Genomic DNA, 20,653 nt, shown 5'->3' on the forward strand with positions numbered 1-20,653 from the left:
TTTCACAAAAGAATCCTAAAAAAACCTGTTTTAGACGAGTAGTCGATCTGAATGAATAATGGTGTTTCACAAAAGGGCTACAGTTAATGATGATATGCAAACAATAAAAAATGGAAAACACCTTGATTTATTCGATATCGAGCAAAAGCATCACTCACAAAAATACACCCACTTACATGCCGTGGCTGCTGCTAATGAGGGTATTAATTGTTGTCTGAGGAATGTTCTGTGACAGATAAATGCACTTTGACTTGTAGATCATCAAGATCCACTGCTGGCAGCTCCCTTTGCAATTACAGATCAATGACATACCAGATGTGCTTGATAGGAGACAAGTCCGGAAGTGCTGCAGGCCTTGGTAGCACATTTAAGCCACGTTGGCTGCTCACAGTGTCACAAACAACATGCAGTTTGTATGGCCATGAAGAGGCCTTCACAAGGGACTGTCACACCCATCCTACTCCTGAGATTATGGCGTGGGGTGGCATAGTGTCTAGTGTTTCCTTCTAGAAACACTAACAGTTTGCTTGTTTTGGTGGCAAATCCAGTAGTACGGTCATCTTTCTAAAGTGTCACAGAAACCGTTTTTCAACATGACAATGTCAGGCTGCAAGTTTTTGTGCTACTGTGAGCAGCCTAAATGTACCACCATGGCCTGCAGTGTCTCCAGACTTGTCTCCCATCAAGCAAGTCTGGGGGGTCATTAGCTGGCAATTGCAAAGGTAGCTGCCAGCAGTGGATCTTAATAATGTCCAAGTGGTAGAATATTCTTCAGAAAACCGTTGATATAGCATGCCAAGGGGTGTAAGTGCATGTACTCATGGCGCTCATACTCAATACTGGATAAATCAAGATGTTTCAAAAACTTAATTTTTTTTATCATTTGCATATCATAAATATGTCTATCGATCCTGTCATTTTCATAATTCTACAATTTTTCCTTCTCGGTGCTGCAATATCAACATTGATTAGTGTATCTATCATCATTGAAAAATATTTGAGAGAGGACAGCTATGGGCTTTGCATCAGTCCGGAGTGTGTTGCCAAAATCTCACACTTCCTCATTCTTCTCTTTTTTACTTCCTTGTTTGAGTTTCCATGTGAGTGCTGTATAAATACAAGAAATATAGGCTTACAGACAAAGGGAGAGCACCTAATGTTGAAAACTTTTCAGTGGAAAGATGGCATCTTCGTCTTTAACACTTCTGCTCCTTTCTATGGCTGCATATCTACCTGCAGCAGGTGCTGGGAACCCAGGATTCGTGGTGAGACTGACACAGAATGGGCTGGATTATGGTATGTTATACAATCAGTTCAAGAATAGCAGGTCCTAAAAATCTCTCAAACATGTCCCCAAATTGGTATTTACATATGTAATTTGAGCATTAGAATATATGCATGCAGATTCCCCATAAGATAAGCCCACATATAAGTACAAGATCTATGGCTTCAGCTTGGGGATCATAATGAGATAAGGTGTGATAATGTGTAAGTTTTGTTGCTGTGTGCCATAGTAAATAGGACCTAATATTAAATGATCTATGTATTCTAATACTAGAATGATTATACTTTCTGGAGTACTGTGTGATAATTAATGTTTGTTTTATGTTACATGTCATTATATAAGTAATAACTACCATCAGTTATAAAGCATAATAATAAGATGAGGCTTGGTATGTTATATAAGTGTGTATACAATGGAATTGAAAAGTTTATAACCCTGTTAAAATTACAAGTTATGTAGAAAAAATCATACCAACAAGAATCATTTCAGAACTTTTCCCACCTTTATGTCATCCATATCTATGCAAATCTTATTGACAAATAAACTGACATAATTTTGAAAAGGGTAATAAAAATAACACTAAGAAAATGTGGTTGCAATAAGTGTGAACACCCTCATATATGTCCAGAATAAGCCAATCACATTTAAACTAATTTTAAATAGTACTCAGTACAAAGCTACCATCATTTACAGTGATTATGATTAACCCCATATAAAGTGCAGCTGTTCTAGTAGGATTTTCACAACATTTTCTTAGATGCATTTTATAGCAAAGGCCATGACCCATAAACAGCTTAAAACACAGCAGAGGGATCTCATTGTTGCAAGATATTAGGAGAAGGGTAGAAAAAGGTTTGCAAGGCATTAGATACAGTAGGGGGAAAAAGTATTTGGTCCTTTGCTGATTTTATAAGTTTGCCCACTGACCAAGATGTGAACAGTCTCTAATTTTAAGGGTGGGTTAATTTTAACATTGAGAGATAGAATAGCAAAAATAAAATCCAGAAAATCACATTGTATGAATTCTATACATTTTTTTGCATTTTGCAGTGAGAAATAAGTATTTGATCTACTACCAACCATTAAGAGTTCTGGCTCCTACAGACCAGTTAGACGCTCCTAATCAACTTGTTACCTGCATTAAAGACAGCTGTCTTACATAGTCACCTTTATAAAAGACTCCCGTCCACAGACTCAATTAATCAGTCAGACTTTAACCTCCACAACATGGGCAAGACCAAAGAGCTTTATAAGGGTATCAGGCAGAAGATCATAGACCTGCGCAATGCTGGAATGGGCTACAAAACCATAAGTAAGACGCTGGGTGAGAAGGAGACAACTGTTTGTGCAATTGTAAGAAAATGGAAGAAATACAAAATGACTGTGAATCGCCATTGATCTGGGGCACCATGCAAAATCTCACCTCATGGGTGTCCTTGATAATGGGGAAGGTGAGAGATCAGCCTAAAACTAAACAGGGGGACCACAGTCACCAAGAGAACCATTGGTAACACATTACGCCGTAAAGGTTTAAAATCCTGCAGTGCCCGCAAGGTCCCCCTGCTCAAGAAGGCACATGTTCAGGCTGTCTTAAGTTTACCAGTGAACACCTGGAGGATTCTGTGAGTGATTTGGAGAAGGTGTTGTGGTCAGATGAGACAAATTTTGAGGTCTTTGCATTAACTCAACGTGTTTGGAGGAAGAGAAATGCTGCCTATGACCCAAAGAACACCATCCCCGCTGTCAAGCATGGAGGTGGAAACATTATGTTTTGGGTGTGTTTCTCTGCTAAGGGCACAGGACTACTTCACCGCATCAGTGGGAGAATGGATGGAGCCATGTACCTTAAAATCCTAAGTGACCATCTCCTTCCCTCTGCCAGGACATTAAAAATGGGTCAGGCCGGGTCTTCCAGCAAGACAATGACCCAAAACATACAGCCAAGGCAACAAAGGAGTGGCTCAAAAAGAAGCACATTAAGGACATGGAGTGGCCTAGCCAGTCTCCAGACCTTAATTCTACAGACAACTTATGGAGGGAGTTGAAGCTCCGAGTTGCCAAGCGACAGTTTCAAAATCTTAATGATTTAGAGATGATCTGCAAAGAGGAGTGGACGAGTGGACCAAAAATTTTCCTGACATGTGCGCAAACCTCATCATCAACTACAAAAAACATCTGCTGTGCTTGCCAACAAGGGTGTTTGCCACCAAGTATTAAGTCTAGTTTGCCAGAGGAATCAAATACTTATGTCTCACTGCTAAATGCAAATAAATGTATGCAATTTATACAATGTGATTTTCTGGATTTTATTTTTTATATTCTGTCTCTCAATGTTAAAATTAACCTACCCTTAAAATTATAGACTGTTCATTTCTTTGTCAGTGGGCAAACTTATAAAATCAGCAAGGGATCAAATACTTATTTCCCCCACTGTATACTAACGAACACTGCGAAAATGGTCATGGTGGATGCAGCATTATGTTTTGTGGCTGTTTTTGGCAGCTGCATATGGGGCTTTAGTAAGGGTAGACAGAATTGTGAACAGTTCCAAATATCAGACAGTTTTGTGACAAAACCTTCAGTTCTCTGCTAAAAAACTGTAAATGAAGAGGAATTTCATCTTTGAACACAACTTCACTAGAAGAAATTCAAAGATTTGGAATGGACCAGCCAGAGTCTAGACCTGAATCCAATAGAAAATGTATGGGTTGACCTGAATCCTGAATTGGGCACTGTACACAGGAGATACCCTCACAATCTGACAGATTTTGAGCACTACTACAAGGAAAGGAAATGATCCACGAGACCACGACTAAAAAAATCAATGTAGCACTAAACTGTTAGTGTAGCAGGATGGACGAATATAGTATGCTATCCCAGCAGGGGCGGACTCTGACAGCTTGAGGCCTCTGTGCAACAAATGTGTCTGGGCCCCCCTCCTTTTATGGCGACAAAGCTACATATATATATATATATATATATATATAGCCACACACATATACATGTATATATATTACATAGTCTCTTTTATTATGTATATTGCCATCCCTTATTATACAGTGCCCTCTCTTGTTATGTACAGCACCGTCCCTTACATATTGGATTATATAGAGCCCTGTTTTTTATTACATACCATCCTGTCTTGCTAGATGCATAATGCAATGACTGCTGATGGAGCATGGGAAAGCTCCTTTTCTAATGGAGGAGCTGATGGACTGGTCGTCTGGTCACCGACTGCTCCATCAGCAGTAATTTTGTATCTAAGAAGAGAGGGGACTATGTAATAAAAAGGGTGCTGTGAATAACAACAATAACAAGAATACACTATGTAAGAGATAGCACTGTACATAACAGCAGAGAAAGCTATCTAATAAGGGAGGCACCATATATAACTAGAGGATGGTGCGCAATAAGGGACAGTGTTATACATAATGAAAGAGGGAACTATGCAACTAAGGATGGTGCTATACATAATAAGTACACTATATACTAAGGGACTGTGCTATACATAAGTAAGTACACTATATACTAAGGGATTGTGCTATACATAAAAAGTGACTACACTATATACAGAGGGATGGTGCTATACATAATAAGCAAGTACACTATATACTAAGGGACTGTGCTATACATAAGTGAGTACACTATATACTAAGCAGCTGTGCTATGTATGATAAGTGAGTACACTATATACTAAGGGACTGTGTTAAACATAATAAGCGATAACATCTTCCTCCACTTCTCCTGTTCCTAAATCCATTATAAATCCCCCTTCTTCCCATCCCAATCCCCCGCCCCTCATTGCCCTCCTTCCCCTGCATCCCATTATTGTCCTCTTCCTCACCCCCATCATTGTGCTCTTCACCACCTCTATCATTGCTTTCTCCCCCACCACCCCATCATTGTCCTTTCCACCACCTCCATCATTGCTTTCTCCCCCACCCCTCATCATTGCCCTCTCCATCACCCCTATCATTGCCTTCTTCCCCACCAACTCCATCATTTCCTCTTACCCACCACCCCATTATTGCCCTTTCCACCATGACCATTATTGTCCTTTCCACTATCACCCCCATCATTGCCCATTCCACCACCTTCATCAGTTCCTCCTCTCCCACCACCCCCATTATTGCCCTTTCCACCACGACATCATTGTCCTTTCCACCACCACCATTGGCTTTTCCCCATTATTGCCCATTCCACCACCTCCATCATTACTTTCTCTCCCACCACCCCCATCATTGTCCTTTCCACCACCTCCATCATTGCTTTCTCACCCCACCACCTCCATAATTGTCCTTTCCACCACCTCCATCACTGCTTTCTCCCTCACCACTCCCATCATTGCCCTTTCCACCACCTCCATCATTGCCTTCTTCCCCACCACCTCCATCATAGCCTCATTCCCCACCACCCCCATCATTGTCCTTTCTACTGCCACCATCATTGCCTTCTCTCCCCACCACCCCATTATTGCCCATTCCAATCCATCATTTCCTCCTCTCCACCACCCCATTATTGCCCTTTCAACCACCAACATCATTGTCCTTTCAACCAGCTCCATCACTGCCTTCTCCCCACCATCATTACCCATTTCACCACCTCCATCATTTCCTCCTTCGCCACATCCCCATTATTGCCCTTTCCACCACCCCACCATTGTCCTTTCTACATCTCCATCATTGCCTTCTCCCCCTCCACCCCCATCATTGTCCTTTCTACCATCTCCATCATTGCCTTCTCCCCCACCACCCCATCATTGCCCTCTCCGTCACCCCCATCATTGCCCTCTCCTCCACCGACAAACACAGCACCATTCACCTCTCTGCATGTTCTCCCTCATCTCTACACACACACAGACACACATGGAGTCTCGGGCTGGATTAAAAGGCCAGATTGCCCTCATTATTTGCCACTCTGCAGGGGCCCCCCTCCACCTTTGGGCCCTGGTGCAGCCGTGCGGGCTGCACATGCGGTATGTCCGCCCCTGCATCTTACACCATAATCCCGAGATTAGTATGGATGTGAAGTTCCTTCATGAAATCCTCTTCATTGTATTGCCCACATCTCCAAATCATTCTTTGGGTACCATTGCTTCTGAGACAAAAGCAGGACAATTTCCAGAGGAACGTGGACCTCAATTCCAGCCTCCAGTTTCTATCTGTAGACCACATGGGCAATGTAATGAAGAAACCTTCACAAGGGAACAAATTATCGGTCCTACTCCTGGGAATATAGCAATTGAAGAATCTAAATTTGTTTGCAAATTCAACCTGAAACTTTAAAGCTGATATAAAAGTTAGATATAGTACATTTGAAAAGTCTACATACCCCTGTTCCCCTGTTAAAATACTAGATTTTTGTCAAGTGAAAAAATCATACCACCTTCCAGAACATCAACAACCCTAATTATACCTCCAAATCAACAAAAGTATGGCTTTACCAGAAAAAGATCAAAGTTTTTGAATGGCCCAGCCAGAGCCCAGATCTGAATCCCAATCTGAATTGGGTTGACCTCAAGAGGGCAGTGTACATAACAGATTCCCTCGTAAACTGACAGATTTGGAGTGCGACTGCAAGGAAAAGTGGACAAAGACTGCCAATTCCTACAGGTGCTTCTCACAAAATTAGAATATCATCAAAAAGTTAATTCTTTAAGTTCTTCAATACAAAAAGTGAAACTCATATATTATATAGAGTCATTACAAACAGAGTGATCTATTTCAAGTATTTATTTCTGCTAATGTTGATGATTATGGCTTACAGCCATTGAAAACCCAAAAGTCATTATCTCAGTAAATTAGAATAATTAACAAAAAACACCTGCAAATGCTTCCCAAGCATTTAAAAAGTCTCTTAGTTTGTTTCAGTAGGCTCCACAATCATGGGGAAGACTGCTGACTTGACAGATGTCCAGAAGGCAGTCATTGACACACTCCACAAGGAGGGTAAGCCACAAAAGGTCATTGCTAAAGAAGCTAGCTGTTCACAGAGTTCTGTATTCAAGCATATTAATGGAAAGTTGAGTGGAAGGAGAAAGTGTGGTAGAAAAAGGTGCACAAGCAGCCGGAATAACCGCAGCCTTAAAAGGATTGTTAAGAAAAGGCCATTAAAAAATTTGAGCGAGATTCACAAGGAGTGGACTGCTGCTGGGGTCATTGCTTCAAGAGCCACCACACACAGACGTATCCAGGACATTGGCTACAAGTGTCGCATTCCTTGTCTCAGGCCACTCATGACCAATAGACAACGCCAGAAGCGTCTCACCTGGGCCAAGGAGAAAAATAACTGGACTGTTGCTCAGTGGGTCCATGGTGTTGTTTGCAGATGAAAGTCAATTTTGCATTTAATATGGAAATCAAGGTCCAAGAGTCTGGAGGAAGAGTGGAGAGGCACACAATCCAAGCTACTTGAGGTCTAGTGTGAAGTTTCCACAATCAGTGATGGTTTGAGGAGCCATGTCATCTGCTAGTGTAGACAGATAGTGTGGCGAGCACTCTTGCTGAGATCCGAGGTGCTGGTGAAGTGGGATGGCAATCCCCGTAATAAAGTAATGTTCAATCACCGCACACTCTTGATAGATGCTTGTGAAGACTCTATTATACAGATGTACCGTATTTTTCGGACTATAAGACGCACCGGACCATAAGGCGCACCCCAAATTTGGAGTGAAAATTGCAGAAAAAAAGATTTTTTATAAGATGTGGGTCCGTCTTATTGTCCGAATTTACAGTATCTTACCTGAGGGCTGGCGGTGGCAGAGCAGGGTCACAGGAGGCATGGTGTCGGCAGAGGTGGGGTGATGCGGTACGGCGTGCACCTGAGCAGGGTCCCTTCCTGCTTAGGTGGGCAACGCCACGGCCTAGTGCCCATGGGAGGGTTGCAGCAGTGGTTACCGGCAGAGGTGCTGGGATGAGGAGGTGCTGGGATGAGGAGGTGCTGGGATGAGGAGGTCCTGGGATGAGGAGGTGCTGGGATGAGGAGGTCCTGGGATGAGGAGATCCTGGGATGAGGAGGTCCTGGGATGAGGAGGTCCTGGGATCAGGAGGTGCTGGGATGAGGAGGCGCAGTGAGAGGTATGGCGTCAGAGGGGTCCCTTTCCCCGGTGAGGTGATGCAGCAGCCCGGTAAGCAGCAGAGCCGGGTGAATACTGTTGTTAGCGGTGGTGGCGGCCATCTTCCCGAGGCCGCGGGTGCGCAGATGAAGCGCTCTGCTTCCCGGGGCTTCAGGAAAATGGCCGCGGGATGCCACGCGTGCGCAGATGGAGATCGCGGCGGCCATTTTCCTGAAGCCACGAACTTCAGGAAAATGGCTGGCACGATTCCCATCTGCGCACGCGCCGCATCCCGCAGCCATTTTCCTGAAGCCCCGGGAAGCAGAGCGCTCCATCTGCGCACGCGCGGCCTCTGGAAGATGGCCGCCACCACAGCTAACAACAGGATTCACCCGGCTCTGCTGCTTACCGGGCTTTTTTTTGGGGGAAAAAGTGCGTCTTGTAGTCTGAAAAATAAGGTAAATGCAGCGATAACACAATTCACCCTACAATCCAAGGCGCAGGTGCGCAGGACCCAGGTATCCTTTTGCAAGCAGGATATCCTTTACACTGTTCAGTGAACTTTGCCAACAGCGACTATATGAATAAGACCCTACGAGGGTTGAAACTTTAATGTTCTTGTCGCCTCACCATCTTCTTATCCCTGCACCAATTCCTTATTCATGAACTGTGTTGGCGCTGCAAATACATCTGTATAATAAAGTCTTCACAAGCATCTATAAAGAGTGTGCGGTGATTGAACATTAATCTGCTGGTGTAGGTCCACTGTGTTTTATCAAAAACAAAGTCAGCACAGCCGTCTACCAGGAAATTTTAGAGCACTTCATGCTTCCCTCTGCCAACAGGCATTTGGAGATGGAAATTTCATTCTCCAGCAGGACTTGGCACCTCTCCATACTGCCAAAAGTACCAATACCTGGTTTAAAAACAACAGTATGACTGTTCTTGATTGGCCAGCAAACTCGCCTGACCTTAACCCCATAGATAATCTATGGGGTATTGTCAAGAGGAAGATGAGAGACACCAGACCCAACAATACAGACGAGTTGAAGGCTGCTATCAAAGCAACCTGGGCTTCTATAACACCTCAGCAGCGTCGCAGGCTGATCAACTCCATGCCACAGCGCATTTAGGCAGTAATTGATGCAAAAGTAGCCCATACCAAGTATTGAGTGCACTTACTGAACATACATTTCTGTAGGTCAACACTTCGGATTTTAAAATAATTTTTCAAGTTGGTGTTATAAAGTATTCTAATTTACTGAGATAATGACTTTTGGGTTTTCATTCGCTGTAAGCCATAATCATCAACATTAACAGAAATAAACACTTGAAATAGATCACTCTGTTTGTAATAATTCTATATAATATATGAGTTTTACATTTTTATGAGTTTCACTTTTTGTATTGAAGAACTGAAATAAATTAACTTTTTGATGATATTCTAATTTTGTGTGAAGCACCTGTAGATTTACCGTGCTGATAGACTCCTACTCAAAGAGACTAAATGCTGTCATAAATCCAAAAGGTACTTCAACAAGGTATTACTTTTTTGGTGTGCACAGGGGAGTAATGATCGTAGTCAGAGAGAGCTGGCAGCTGACGTCAGCATGCAAGTCACTGGCCGCACATGGCATTGCCATTATGCACCGCCTGTTGATTGCATGCTGAAGTCTGTTACTGGCTTCTGCACCAGCTGTGTAAGAGGACACCGCACATTGTAGGTGCAGGGGAAGGTGAGTAGATTTGTTTAATTTTTGGATTTGTTGGAGAAGAGCAACAGAACAAGGATAATATTACTGAAAGATGCCCAGGATAGGGTACATTATACAAGGATGGATGACATATACTACTGAAAGGGGCCCAGGATGGTGGACATGTATTACTTGAAGGGGCCCAGGATGGGGGGCTTTATACCAGTATGGGGGACATATAGAACTGGAATGGACCCCGGATGGGGGACATTATACCACGAAGGGGATGAAGGACATTATACCAGGTAAGATGACATTATATCAGAAAGGGGCCTAGGATGGAGGAAATTAGGCTAGGAAAGGGAGACATTATACCAGAGAGGGGCCCAGGATGGAGTACATATTGCTAGGAAAGGGAGACATTATAACAGGAAGCGGCCCGGGATGGAGACATTATACTAGAATGGGGGACATTATTACTGGAAGGGGCTAGAAGGGATGGCATTATTACAGGAAAGGGCCAGGATGGGATACATTATTGCAGAAAGGGGCCAGTATTGAGGACATTATTACAGGATGGAGGACATATATTACAGGAAGGAGCCCAAGGTGGGGGCTGTATACCAGGATGGGGGACATATATAACTGGAATGGTCCCAATATTGGGGAAATTATACCACAAAGGGGATGAAGGTCATTATACCAGGTAAGACAAAATTATATCAGAAAGGGGCCCAGGATGGAGGAAAATAGGCTATCAAAGGGAGGGCATTATTACAGGAAGGTGCCAGGATTGAGGACATTATTACAGGATGGAGGACATTGTTACATGAGAGGGCGAACACATATGTCGTCACATGATCTGGAACTCTACAAGGGTTCATATATCTGGCAAACAAGCAGATGGGGGCCCAGGTCCAAATTTTGCACTAGGGCCCATTGGACTCTAATTACACCACTGGGTTTGCATATTTATGCAACCACATTATTGTAGTTCTTGAATTTTCTTCTTCCACACAAAATGGTTTCAGTTCATTTTTTTTAATTGAATTGTACTGATTATGGGTGACATTGAAGTAAAAGTAGAAAAAGCTCTGAAGTTATTCTTCTTGGTATGATTTATTTTACATGACAAAAACCTGACATTTTACCCACTGTATTTTTCTTTGTGACTATTTGATTTTTTATTTACATTTTGCAAAAGTCAATTTTGGTCTTCATTTAGTGGGGGTGCAGTGTATACGATTTACTTACATGATATTATTATTGTTATCACACCTAGCTTCAATTATTATATATTCTCTGGTTGAGCAATTTGAAGGAAAAATCCCATCTGTCCATCTGTCATCGAACCTGTTGCAATAAAGTAAAAAGTTCATTATTACAAAATGTAAACTTCCTCCTAGAGGTGTTTCACAATCCAAACTGGGACTGGAAAGAAATTTATAGCTGACCAAAGGGGTTTTCAGCAGATCAGATATGAAGTATTCTTGCTAAAAGTTTGGTGGACAGGGAATCTTTTAGTCTTCTGCGTACTAATTAAAAATAATTTGGTGGCTCATCAAGTCTTTAGTTTTTTTTTAAGAAATTGACTTAATTTTTGGCTCTGTATGCAATGTTTTCTAAGTTTTGTGGAGCCAATGCTGCAGAAACAATCCATTTCTGATGAGTGGAATCAAGTTTTAGATGCAGAGAGTCTTGTGTATGGATTCACCCTGAGGTTATGTGCACACGAGGCATATAAGCAGTATATTTTCTGTTTGGATTTTAACATTGGAAAATTTGCTGCCATCATTCATTGTGATTGAGATTCTCTTTTGTGACAAATTCACAGCAATTCCACAACTAAAGTTTTTTTGCCATTGCGTCTTTCCCACTGGAGAAATTTGGCAGAACCTTGTGTGCACATGCCCTAAAAGCATAATTTCTAGTCTGTGATTCACATATGTTTTCGATCTAGATAGAACATGTACCCATTAGAGTCTATGGGTCTGTTTACATGTTTGTGTTTTTTCTCGCAAAATGTCACAGAGGCACGTCTAGTCATGGATCAAAATTTCACATTCCAATATATGAGACTGTGAAAGTCGCGGACAGCACACTGAAACGGACAGCACACCGTAGCGGACAGCACACTGTGACGGACAGCACACTGTAAAGGACAGCACACCGTAAAGGACAACACACCGTAAATGACAACACACCATAACGGACAACACACTGTGGCAGACACCACACCATAGCGGACAGCACACCATAGTGGACAGCACACTGTGACGGACAGCACACTGTAAAGAACAACACACCGTAACGGACAACACACCATAACGGACAACACACTGTGGCAGACACCACACCGTTGCAGACAGCACACCATAGTTGACAGCACACCGCAGCGGACACCACACAGTAGCGGACAGCACACCATAGTGGACAGCACACAGTAGCGGACACCACACCGTAGCGGACACCACACCGTAGCGGACAGCACACCATAGTGGACAGCACACCATAGTGGACAGCACACCATAGCCATCTATGTGCCGTCTGTGAAATTGCAATGGATAAGAGAAGTTTTGCAATTGTTTGAATTTTGAATATGAGAAAATTACGAATGAAACACTGATAGTGAAAACTGTCAAGCTGACCAAACATTGACGACAATTAAATAAAAATCACTGATGGAATTAGTCCTTTATTTTGTGTATCAGAAAAATCACTGTTGTCTGTATGTGCTCACGGCATCTTTTAAGCACTGGTTTACTTTGTTTGTTTTGGAAGCAGAAAATGCTTTACAACAATGCTGGGGATGTTTTTCCTGAATGGTCTGCTTTGCTGTCTCTTTGGTCTTTTCTTGCTGCTGGTGTTTTTTTTTTTTTTTACTGTAGGTATAAACTAGTGAGCAGCTTTCAAATGGAAACTGCCTGAAGAATTGACAGGCCACATAGGAGTTTAAAGAACTCCAAAAGTTCTGAAAATATGTACAACAAGTGTTTTTGACAATGGTCTGTATATGTTCATTCTTTTTGGCATCTTTTAGCACTTTTTTGAGGTGGATTTAAGGTGGAATTCACCTGAAAAAGACAACATGTGAACATACCCTTAAAGGGTTTTCCGGTTTCTAAAAATCCATGTTTCCAGATGCACTTTAAAAAAAAAAAAGAGAGCCTTGCCTTCCCTTCCCAGGTCCAGGGCTAAGTCTTGTATGTTGCTCCCAGTGTTTGTTATTGTTTGCAGCATTGACATCTAGTCAGCAATGTTGCAGCCAATCAGTGAACTCAGTAGCTCATGCCATCAACTCATGGAAAGCCACTAAGCTCACATATTGGTTATAGTGCTTTGATGTGAGTCCTGCAGACAAAATCAGACACCAGGAGCGATGACTCCCCGTATCCAGTGCTGAGTTTCCTCAGAGTATAATGCAGCCCCCCACACACAGCATAATGCAGCCGCCCACAAAAACACATACAGTATAATGCCTCCCCCCACACAGTATCATGCAGTCCCCCACACACGCACACAGTGTATAGTGCAGTCCCCCCACACACAGTATAGTGCACCCCCGCACATCGTATAATGCAGCTCCCTAAGAGTATAATGCAGCCCCACAGACTCAGAATAATGTAGCCCCCTAGAATATAAAGCAGCCCCTCTGAGTATAATGCAGCCCCCAGAGCATAAAGCAGCACCCTCAGAGTATAGTGCAGCACTACACACAGTATAATGCCGCCTCCCCACAAATACACACAGTACAGTGCAACCCCCACACACAACAGTATAATGTAGCCCCTCACAAACAGTATAGTGCAGTCGCCTCACACAGTATAATGTAACCCCCCACACAGTGCAGCCCCCACACATAGTATAGTGCAGCCCCCACATACACAGTAGTGCAGCCCCCCACACTGTATACTGCAGTACCCCCACACAAACTATCGTGCAGCAGACACCCACTATGATGCAGACAGACACACACACACATACACTATAATGCAGGCAAACATACACACACTATAATGCAGATACACACACACAATACTTACCACTCCTCCTCGTTCCCCGGCTGCTCTGACTTCTGCAGAGCATCTCAGTGTCTCATCAGATTCACTGCTGAAACACGCTGAATCAGAGGGGGAGTGATGGGAGAGGAAGCGTCACATGACGCTCTCTCCTCAATCATTGTTTTTAACTTTATCAGCATCTATGATGCTGACAAGTTGAATGTGCGATGCGGGGAGGGGGTGGCGCCAGGTCTCTCGTACTCAGGGGCCCATAGCGGCCACTGGCTGGAGGCTCCTGGAGGAGCAGGGGCCCTAGGCAGCTGCCTGGTCTGCCTGCCCCTAACGCTGGCCCTGCTTGCTACATGCATCCTTTTGACAATAGAAATCTTGCATAGAGGAAATTATAAACTCCCCTCTGTGTGTTTTATGTGAGTCTAAAGGCTTTTTTGGGTAAAGTATTTTGTAATATTTCATTTGGCATTTTTGAACTCCTAAACCAATGAACTGGAATGTAGCCTGGTGACTAGTCTCCCTGTTCCCCTCTGATTACTTAGGTAAACACATTAGTCTTATTGTTCCTGTTATAATGCATAGCCAGGTTTCTCTGGTATAAAATAACGATAAATTTGTTCACATGCTGATTTACCTTGCATATCATCACATTAATTCCACAGCACGACAGGAGGGAATGCGTGTCTTGCAACAGGAACTTGCTAAGATTCATCTTCCAGATTTCTCAGGATCTACACACACCCATTTGGGAAAAGTCAAATACAGTTTTAACAGGTAAATTGACTTCAGTTCAGATATGATCAAGTGTCCACCAGAAGTAAGAAAAGATGTTATATGTTAGTCTCCACCAACATACAGTATAGCCTATATATAAGGCTATGGTCACATGAACGTAGACTTTCTCTTCCAAGAGAATCGGGCCGAAATTCTGATCAGAACTTGATGATCCGAGTGTTAGCATAATGTGTCCGATTCTCTAGGATGAGAGAATAGGAGCACACTGTGAGGAGAAGATGGAGAACAAAACTTCTCCATCTTCTCCATTGCGTCAGTGCAAAGAAATCGGATGTCATCCGAGTGCAGTCAGATGTTTTCCACGCACCCATAGACTTGATTGGGTGTGTGTCAGTGAAAAAAAATCGGACATCAGCACTGCTTCATTGAATAACATTGGTCCGAGAGCTCTCCAATAAAACATTGGGTAGCACTCATCCAATGTATACGCTCATGCTAGCGAGCCCTAATAGTGATATTCACAAAACCTAGTTTACCATCATAATGTCCAGTGATGATCACTGTGTGTCAAGAGAGATACAATAGTCAAAGCCGTTGTGCTAGTATCTGCTCTTGGACCTTCGTGCCTAAGGGGGAAAAATGCTTTTTATTACATAAGAGAAGAAAGACAGGAGTATTATAAAAAGCACATGGTATTTGTGAGGCCTGGTTGTAGAATTTATAGAGTATAGGTTTATAGGTTATAGAGAAATTGTGTATAACCCTATGTGTTATTCTATTACAGCATGACTATCCGCAACTTCCAGTTACCCAGCTCACAGATCAGCCCTGTTGCCAATGTTGGCTTAAAGCTCTCAATCTCTGGAGCCTTCATCGAGATTAGTGGACAATGGCATGTCAAGGCACTGCATATGTAAGGAGTTGGAACATCATAGCAAATAGCCATTCTGTGGAAAATGTGCCCACTACCCTTCTCCAACAGAGTAAACCCCTGAAATATGCCGGAGTGATCTTTTATTATTATTATTATTATTATTATTATTATTATTATTATTTATATAGCACCATTGAGTCCATGGTGCTGTACATGGGAAGATCTTTTAGCACTAGACTAATAACTGTAAGAAATATAGACATAATTAAAGAGTCCCTGCAAACAAGTGAAAAGTGACCAGCTTCTGCTCTTATTTTATTTGTGTTGTTTCCCTAAATATTCCTTTGTTTCTTCCTTTTTTAAATCCAACATACGGTTCCAGAGATATTTTTTGCATCAATACCTACCGAGGGCATGCGGTATTGCCGATCATGTCCCTGCATGGTCAGACACAGCCATTACCTAGTACGCACAGATGTATAAGATTATCTCAGCACAGGAACATTTTTTTAATTACATCCAATTGAGGAACTTATTATTATTCCAATTCTTGGGAAACACCTTTAAAGGAGAGAGGATTGGCTGATATCAACCCAGTGTCTGTTATGTGGCAGCACCAGCTTTCTTTGCTGCCAACTGTTGTGCCTCCAAAATTTTTCCCATGGTTTGTCAAGTTTAATGTCAGGTAATTATGTCCCACAGTTTATGTGTAACGGGGTTACCAAGACAGCGTGAAGCCAGAACACTGCAGCGTCTGATTGCTCCTACTCCGGCGCTGAGAAGAAGCACTTCTCCTTCATTTTAAATGTGTTTATTTCTTCTGGCAGAACATGGGTTAATCGGTTAGCCACTTCTTATCCCTTTATAATCTGGGCTCTGATACTAATACTCGTCAGCGCTAGCTTTATTGCTGCATGGCTAATAGAGGGAGAGGAGTACATATGAGAAGGAGAGTTGGAGGAGTTAGTAGTGACTGTTGCTTGGTTTGTAGGCGTGATATTTCCTTATTCTTGCACTGTATCGATCCCTCTTCCCTGGGTGGGGGAAGAGAACAGACGGAGGGCTAACTCAGGAGATAAGGCAAAAGCGGAGGCCCCGTCGTCTTTGCCATCTGAAGTATCCCGGGGAGCAGGATGACCTAAGGTGCCCCCTAGTGTTAAGGACAGGGATGGAGCCCCAGGTCACACGACCACTGTGCCGTGACATTCTGGTGCCTAAATGGAATTGTTTTCCTTTTCGTTTCCTTTCCTTTGGTTTAGTGTATCTGTTTCTGGTACCTTATAGTTTATGTCATGTTATGGGTTTCAAATGACGTGGGACCCAGAAAGATTTTGCTCATTAGTGGTTAAGTAAGGTAGACAATTTTAGCATTAGACTGATGAAAGGGGACTTGTACTTGTACGGAGCAGTGACTGAAGCAGCACCAGCTCACCCCTGTGACTGAAAGCCGAGGCTGCCAGGAGGATATAACTTTCATTTCCTCCCAGCAGCAGCCTCATAGGTTCAGAATACTATTAACCTGCAGATTAACCCCATAGCTCCAGGTTAATAGCGTACTGAAGTTGTCTGGCTGCTGCACAGAGAGCTCTGCTGAGAGCCCTAGCATTATAGCTGGCTGTCAGTCAATGTTGTGGGAGCCAATACAGCCGCTGGTCACTGTGTACTGAGCAGTGACTGAAGCAGCACCAGCTCACTCCTGTGACTGAAAGTCGAGGCTGCCAGGAGGATATAACGTTCATTTCCTCCCAGCAGCGGCCTCATAGGTTCAGAACACTATTAACCTGCAGATTAACCCCATAGCTCCAGGTTAATAGCATTTTTTTTACATGAACTGTTCCCTCTAAGCATCCCAATACATCACCTGTATAAGATGGGGCGGAGGCATGTCCCCAGGATCTTCAGTCCTTATTGTGGTGGGTACCTTGCTGCGGCGGCTTTTTTATCAATATCTCCGTAATTATTATCTCGCAAACCAGGAGTGTTATATTGGGACATAGCATATTGCTAACATATTAGTGTCTATATTGTTACGGTGCTTGGAGATTGTTTTTTGATTGCCGCCTTCAGCTTATTGTCCCACCTTTAATGGATTATTCCATCCACACTCTAATTTTTCTTTGGGTTTGTTTATTTTTTAGGTTGCTTTGCACATTTTGTTTATTTTTTCTGTCGTTAACATATTATGAGTATATGATTAAGGTATAATCATTAAGGACTAGTATTCTGTGTACGTGCCTCCCGTTAGTCTTTACAGCGTCTCCTCAGTGTAGCCATTTTTTCCTTCCTTACACTTGTTTTAATTGTTATCAATAAAGTATATTTTTGTATAATACTTTTTCTGACCATGTGTCATATTTTTTCTTGTGTTGGTAACCTGTATAAGATGGTATTCTGACCAGAAAAAAATCATTGTTATGTAACTTCATTCCTTAGAAGGTTCCATTTGGGCATTTTCCACTTACTCACACCCACGTTGTTCTCTGATCTTATTAAATGTTTTCTATTTGATGACTGTATCTAGGATAGTTTTTGGTTGTTCATTAATAATTCTGCATTTTTATCATTAGGTCCACAAAGGGTGGATTTGATTTGAAGGTAGAAGGACTCAGCATATCTGTGGGGCTGAAGTTTGGAAGTGACTCGACAGGACGACCGACCATTGCTCTCTCTGACTGCAGTAACCACATCTCAGATGTCAAGATCCACGTGTCTGGGAAACTAAGGTACATTGACTGTATTGTTCTCAAATCTATAGAATGGAATTATACGTAGATTTCTCAGAATGTCTGTCGATTCTTCACTGATTAGCTTAGTGCTCATCATCTCCTGTAATCAACATAATTATTCCTTATAGTACTTTGTCCTGTATTTCTCTGTATTAGGTGCACGTGTACACACGGTATGTATGGTCAGGACAGTTTTGCAGATTTACAGTTCTTACAAATATACAGCATCGTTTCTTGTTCTATTGCAGCTGGTTGGTTGACGTCTTCCGCCACAATGTTGACAATGCATTAAGAAAAGCTATTGAGAATCAGGTTTGTAGAAAATACATTTCTAGTTCTATTTCTAGTTATTTAATCTAAACATTAAAGATAAAATAAAAATGACCCGTTTTCATGTTCCCCATGAGGGCATACAGGAGATGTATCAAATAATAGAGGACGAAAGCAATGAAATGAGCATCTCTCTGTCTCTGGAGGACACATGTCCGTGCATTAAGGCCACCATAGAATGCTTAATTTTTCCTATGGTGGAGCTGTAGGGGAATTGAATCTTGTTGCCCAGCACATCACAGCTGATCGATGGGGGGATAGCCTGTGATCAGATGCATAAATGCATTAAGGCCCCGTCTCACTAAGCGATTTACCAACGATCACGACCAGCGATATGACCTGGCCGTGATCGTTGGTAAGTCGTTGTGTGGTCGCTGGGGAGCTGTCACACAGACCGCTCTCTCCAGCGACCAACGATCAGGGGAACGACTTCGGCATCGTTGAAACTGTCTTCAACGATGCCGAAGTCCCCCTGCAGCACCCGGGTAACCAGGGTAAACATCGGGTTACTAAGCGCAGGGCCGCGCTTAGTAACCCGATGTTTACCCTGGTTACCAGCGTAAATGTAAAAAAAAACAAACAGTACATACTCGCCTTTCGGTGTCCAGGTCCCTTGCCGTCTGCTTCCTGCTCTGACTGAGATCCGGCCGTACAGCGAGAGCAGAGCGCAGCGGTGACGTCACCGCTGTGCTCTCACTTCTCACTGTACGGCGGCAGTCAGTGAGAGCAGGAAGCAGACGGCAAGGGACCTGGACACCGAAAGGCGAGTATGTACTGTTTGTTTTTTTTTACATTTACGCTGGTAACCAGGGTAAACATCGGGTTACTAAGCGCGGCCCTGCGCTTAGTAACCCGATGTTTACCCTGGTTACCAGTGAAGACATCGCTGGATCGGTGTCACACACACCGATTCAGCGATGTCAGCGGGGCCTCAACGACCAAAAAAAGGTCCAGGCCATTCCGACACGACCAGCGATCTCACAGCAGGGGCCTGATCGCTGGTACGTGTCACACATAGCGAGATCGCTACTGAGGTCGCTGTTGCGTCACAAAACTTGTGACTCAGCAGCGATCTCGCTAGCGATCTCGCTATGTGAGACGGGGCCTTTAGGTGCAAGAGTTGCAAATGCACCTGGGCCCTGTAGATGAGGTGGGGCCTGTACAGTAGGGGGGCCCTAAAGGTCCATTGGCCCCATATGAAAGGACTATTAAAGACTTGTGTTAGTTGGGGCCTCTTTGGAAATTTTGCATTTGGGCCCACAAGCTTCAAGTTACTTCACAGCCTGTGATCACCTTATTTTTGAAAGACAGTAAAGGCCCCGTCTCACATAGCGAGATCGCTAGCGAGATCGCTGCTGAGTCACAAGTTTTGTGACGCAACAGCGACCTCAGTAGCGATCTCGCTATGTGTGACACGTACCAGCGATCAGGCCCCTGCTGCGAGATCGCTGGTCGTGTCGGAATGGCCTGGACCTTTTTTTGGTCGTTGAGGCCCCGCTGACATTGCTGAATCGGTGTGTGTGACACCGATCCAGCGATGTCTTCACTGGTAACCAGGGTAAACATCGGGTTACTAAGCGCAGGGCCGCGCTTAGTAACCCGATGTTTACCCTGGTTACCAGCGTAAATGTAAAAAAAAACAAACGGTACATACTCGCCTTTCGGTGTCCAGGTCCCTTGCCGTCTGCTTCCTGCTCTCACTGACTGCCGCCGTACAGTGAGAAGTGAGAGCACAGCGGTGACGTCACCGCTGCGCTCTGCTCTCGCTGTACGGCCGGATCTCAGTCAGAGCAGGAAGCAGACGGCAAGGGACCTGGACACCGAAAGGCGAGTATGTACTGTTTGTTTTTTTTTACATTTACGCTGGTAACCAGGGTAAACATCGGGTTACTAAGCGCGGCCCTGCGCTTAGTAACCCGATGTTTACCCTGGTTACCCGGGT

The 20,653-nt window shown here is 43.5% G+C and overlaps 1 protein-coding gene across 2 annotated transcripts in view; it reads left to right on the forward strand.

Annotated features, from left to right (window-relative positions):
• Positions 1–1,063: 1,063 nt before the first annotated feature.
• LOC143765192 (bactericidal permeability-increasing protein-like) overlaps positions 1,064–20,653 on the forward strand; it is a 52,498-nt gene continuing 32,908 nt past the window's right edge. The window contains exons 1-5 of one of the 2 annotated variants that reach the window (XM_077251622.1): positions 1,064–1,296; positions 14,709–14,820; positions 15,566–15,694; positions 18,223–18,378; positions 18,630–18,693. In XM_077251622.1, the coding sequence (XP_077107737.1) occupies positions 1,182–1,296; positions 14,709–14,820; positions 15,566–15,694; positions 18,223–18,378; positions 18,630–18,693 (576 nt within the window). In that variant the 5' untranslated portion in view covers positions 1,064–1,181. The remainder of the gene's footprint in view (positions 1,297–14,708; positions 14,821–15,565; positions 15,695–18,222; positions 18,379–18,629; positions 18,694–20,653) is intronic. The other variant, XR_013213337.1, reaches the window with a different exon arrangement.

Source organism: Ranitomeya variabilis, chromosome 4 (assembly GCF_051348905.1).
Source record: "Ranitomeya variabilis isolate aRanVar5 chromosome 4, aRanVar5.hap1, whole genome shotgun sequence".
NCBI lineage: Eukaryota > Metazoa > Chordata > Amphibia > Anura > Dendrobatidae > Ranitomeya > Ranitomeya variabilis.